The sequence below is a fragment of the Volvox carteri genome, assembly GCF_000143455.1.
Source record: "Volvox carteri f. nagariensis unplaced genomic scaffold VOLCAscaffold_21, whole genome shotgun sequence".
NCBI classification, from domain to species: domain Eukaryota; kingdom Viridiplantae; phylum Chlorophyta; class Chlorophyceae; order Chlamydomonadales; family Volvocaceae; genus Volvox; species Volvox carteri.
Window position 1 is genome coordinate 730,038 of NW_003307564.1, and position 4,159 is coordinate 734,196.

The 4,159-nt window shown below is 57.4% G+C and overlaps 1 protein-coding gene across 1 annotated transcript in view; it reads right to left on the minus strand.

The window, feature by feature from the left end:
- Positions 1-125: 125 nt before the first annotated feature.
- VOLCADRAFT_91471 (uncharacterized protein) overlaps positions 126-4,159 on the minus strand; it is a gene marked incomplete at both ends in the record, with an annotated part of 21,507 nt that continues 17,473 nt past the window's right edge. Inside the window, 9 exons of the mRNA XM_002951014.1 lie at positions 126-167; positions 425-655; positions 928-1,035; positions 1,277-1,397; positions 1,732-1,878; positions 1,937-2,064; positions 2,861-2,931; positions 3,239-3,341; positions 3,791-3,962. Of these exons, the coding sequence (XP_002951060.1) occupies positions 126-167; positions 425-655; positions 928-1,035; positions 1,277-1,397; positions 1,732-1,878; positions 1,937-2,064; positions 2,861-2,931; positions 3,239-3,341; positions 3,791-3,962 (1,123 nt within the window). The remainder of the gene's footprint in view (positions 168-424; positions 656-927; positions 1,036-1,276; positions 1,398-1,731; positions 1,879-1,936; positions 2,065-2,860; positions 2,932-3,238; positions 3,342-3,790; positions 3,963-4,159) is intronic.

Consider the following 4,159-nt stretch of genomic DNA (forward strand, 5'->3'; position numbering starts at 1 on the left):
CGTGTACGACACANGCGTCGCAAAAATGCCGTACACTACAAGTCCAGGCTCGTGTCGCTGAGCTCGGTACACAAGCGAGAAGGGCTCTGGGCCCGGGAGCACTTAACTGCCGTCCAGTACGGCCCTCACTCCGCCTGGCCTGCGTGCCCTACCCACAAAAACCCGACCTCCAAACACACACACACACACACACATGGGGTTACGCTGCTACGGGGAAGCCAGAGCACCGTATCAAACGCCGCAATCATATCACCCACATCGTATTAGGAGAAATGTGCCATAACGTGGTGTGGTTAAGAAATGGCACACAAAAAACATCAACTCAGGGGGAACGCGCATTCCTCTGAACCAAACAACGTAACACTCGACGAAATACATAGTGTGATCATACACACGTACAAGGGACGCGGGTACACGCACGCACCTGCGCCGCCGCCGACGCGTACGCCCGTCGTACAGTACCGCTCCGTTCGCTCCGTACAGCGCCCACCAGCACTCGGAGCAGGGGTCCGGCATGCGGCCGTAGCAGCGGCTCCGCTGCAATGGCACCGCCGCCGCCGCCACCGCCGCCGCTGTTGCCGGTTACGGCAGTTGGCGGCGCCACCGCCGCCCCGGGACGAGATGCCAAGTTGCGGATGAAGCGGGCGGTGCCAACCTGTGTGTGTGTGTGGTGGTGGGGGGCCCGGGGAGGGGAAGAGGGAGGGCAGAAGGATTAGAAGGAAGGAAGACGGCATTACGTATGTATGTATGTGTGTAATACAGCTCCGCCTGGGAGCGCAATTACAAGGCCCTTAGCGACCCACGGGTCACTCATCGTCCGATGAGTCTTTAGAGGTGCATAAATTCTTTTTTGCCAACTCAGTGGGGTCCGGCTGCGACCCATGGGTCACACCGATGCCCCTCTCTCCCCCTCCCACCTCTCCCCACCTTCGTATTGAGTCCCACGCCTCTCTTGATGGTCCCGATTAGTGCGGACACCAGCGGCTCCAGGGAGGGGGCGTCAGCTAGGCGGGCAGCTAGGTCCAGAGTGTCACCCTGCAGTACAGGTTGCCGTACAGCATACACAGTAGGTACATTACATTACCATGCGCTGTCCTAGTTCGATTGATCGTTTCGATTCGGTTTGGTTGAACGGTAACCAGCTTTCCGCCAGGTATTTTCCCGCCACTAACTCCCCACCACATCACGTCACCCGTACAACACCTTCCAGGTAATCGGGTTCGCGTCCGGGTCAGGTACGGGTTCGTTCGTCTTTCCGTCGTACACCTCATCTCACCAAAAAAGAAGAGACACTCAAACCCACCAAGGGTGACGCCCGGGCCGCGGCCACCCTCGCGCCCTCCAGCCGCTCCGAATCCAAACCCAATCTCTCAGCGTGCTGTTCCACGTAGTTGAGCCTGAGGGGAGAGAACGCGTAATTGCGGGGGGTTGAAGGGGGTGGAGGGATGGAGGAGGGTGGGGGTGGAGGGGGAGGTGGAGGGGGTGGAGGGGGAGGGATGGAGGAGGGTGGGGGTGGAGGGGGAGGGGTTGATGTCAAAACTGCCAACGTTATAAGTACTTACGGGGGTAGATCAGGTTCCCCTGGAGGTACATACGTACGTACTTACGTACATATACGTCGGACGCGTCGAGCACAAACCACACCTTACACCCCTCTACCAGAATCGCCAGCAGCACTCTCCAACTGGCGGACATAAGGGACCGTAAAACACACAGCACCCAGACACTCACCCTGACGCTCTTAACGGCTGCTTAACGGTCTTCCCAACGGTCTTCCCAACGGTTGCTGTCCCACGCTGACACTCACTCATCCGCAGCCGCACAACCCAGTGCATGTTCAATTGGCATCTAGATTCGCCTGTCTTTCCGTACAACCTCCTCGACAGGTGGAAACATACATACACACACAGATAGACATGCGTACGTACATACGCACCTTACATCCTCAAGTGAGCTCAGCGCCTCCAGCAGCGGGGGCACCAGGGAGGGTAGCAGGGGTCGGAGGGCGGGAGGGGGAGCTGTACGGCACACCAAACCCAACACCTCCACGGACAGAGACCGGACCTAGTAGGACATTTAGGGATATTGCGGGGGACGGGGGGAGGGGGGGACGGGGGGAGGCGAGGGGAGGCGAGGGGAGGGGGAAGGGCCAGGGAGAAGGGGCGGGGAGGCGAGGGGAAAGGGGATGGATATTAAGGCGAGGGTGTAAGGAGCGGTGTTCGATGATTCCGATTGGTGGTACTGCCGCGTGCACCCATCCAGCCCATAATGGCGGCAGTGGTTATCATTCGGGTTGCTGATGTTACTGTTATTGTTGTGGTTGTGGTTGTGGTAGTGGTAGTGGTGGTAATTGTGGTGGTAATTGTGGTTGTGGTTGTGGTAGTGGTTGTGGTGGTAGTGGTTGTGGTGGTAGTTGTGGTGGTAGTTGTGGTGGTAGTGGTTGTGGTGGTAGTTGTGGTGGTAGTGGTTGTGGTGGTAGTTGTGGTGGTAGTTGAGTTTGTTGGTAAGGTAAGGATTCTGAACTTCTCGATTCCATGACCGGTGCAGCACCCCGCGCCCGAGCAACCCAGCTACCACTTTCTCCCCCCCCGTTCCAAACCGTTCTCCCGTCCTCCCCATCCCGTAAACTCATCCCCCCTCACCCCTGCGCGTTATGGACGTGCCGTACACAGCCCTTGCAAAACCCGGCAAGAATGTCGATGCAAGACACACAAGCAGCGCAGCCCCACGTGCACAAAGGCGAAAGCGATGTTTCCTTCTACAAGCATGTAAACGCATACAAACCTACAGATGTACATACATACGTACACACATACCTATGTACATACATACACACAGACCGTTTCCTCCGGGGGCCTACCTCAGCCACATTTGACATAAGGCCCTGCTCTAGGAGTACGGGCATCATAACCTCCACAGCGGAAGAGCAGTCTGCGGCGGCGGCGGCGGGGGTTCAGAGGGAGGCCAGTGTACGGACAAAGATAGATTAAAAAGAGATTGTCGTACCCAGGCAGATGCCTTATCGCAGGCAGTTCCGGCAGTCCATAACACCTACACACACAGGGGTGCCGGCGGGTTGAGGTGGGTAGTGCCGTACACATTAAAACCCTATCACCCCCTCCAAGGCACGTGCTGCAACTGAAGCACGCCAAACCCCCCCAACCGTTAACCTAACCTCTTAATGAAGGACACATGCCGCCAACCATGCCGTACAATGCCGTACAATATCGCCGCGTACCTTTTGCGGGAGTATGTGCGGGATCCGCGAGCCGCAACGTAAGCCCCCGTACTGTACGGGCGAGTGAAAGCGCCGCCCGCCGTACACTGTCCTTTATGTCGTCCTGTAATCGACCGCGGGTGTGAGGAGTCAGGCGGCTTCTCGACATCGGATTTTCCGTACACAAACCACATTCAAGAAATTACGTGGAACCCAATGCAACGGACATCACGAGCAAAAATCCAATGCCCCGAAACTCTAAAAGGATTCCTATATATATTATATATATTATTTATGACGTATTACGAACAAATAAAGAGAAGTTGCGTGCGGATGCAATTCACGAGGTGCTCTCCATCCCCATTCCCCCATCCCGAGGTCGCACCCTTCAAGAACGCCTACTGGTCAGTTCTACTTCTTGTACATTCTTTCCTTGGCAGCAGCTTCACTCGTTCACGTGGCTCGTCTTTCCCCCCACCCCACCCCACCCCGGAGGCAAATCTCCCTGGAGCAGTGTTGGACCCCCTCCTCCCGCCCCTGCACTTTCCCCCCTCACCCTCTTTCCCACCTCACCATTGCACGGAATGTCATGATCCAGATCTGGGAAAAGTACGGCGACAGCTCAGGCCACCTGCAGCCACCATAACCACCACAACCACCAGTCGCCTCCATTGCCATGATTTGCCCGCGCGAACAAGTGTACGACCTACGAAATAAAACACTCGGCACGACCCCCCCGCCCACCCTGTGCGGTTGGTGCATGCGGTAACACGTCCGGACTCCCGTTGTCTCGTTGTGCTTCTCGAAACATATCGCCCCTCCCCCATTCCCCCTCACCCCGTCCCCCTCATCCCCACCCCCTCCTCCCCACCTCCTTTCCCCCCACCTCCTTCCCCCCACCTCCTTCCCCCCACCTCCTTCCCCCCACCTCCTTCCCCCCNC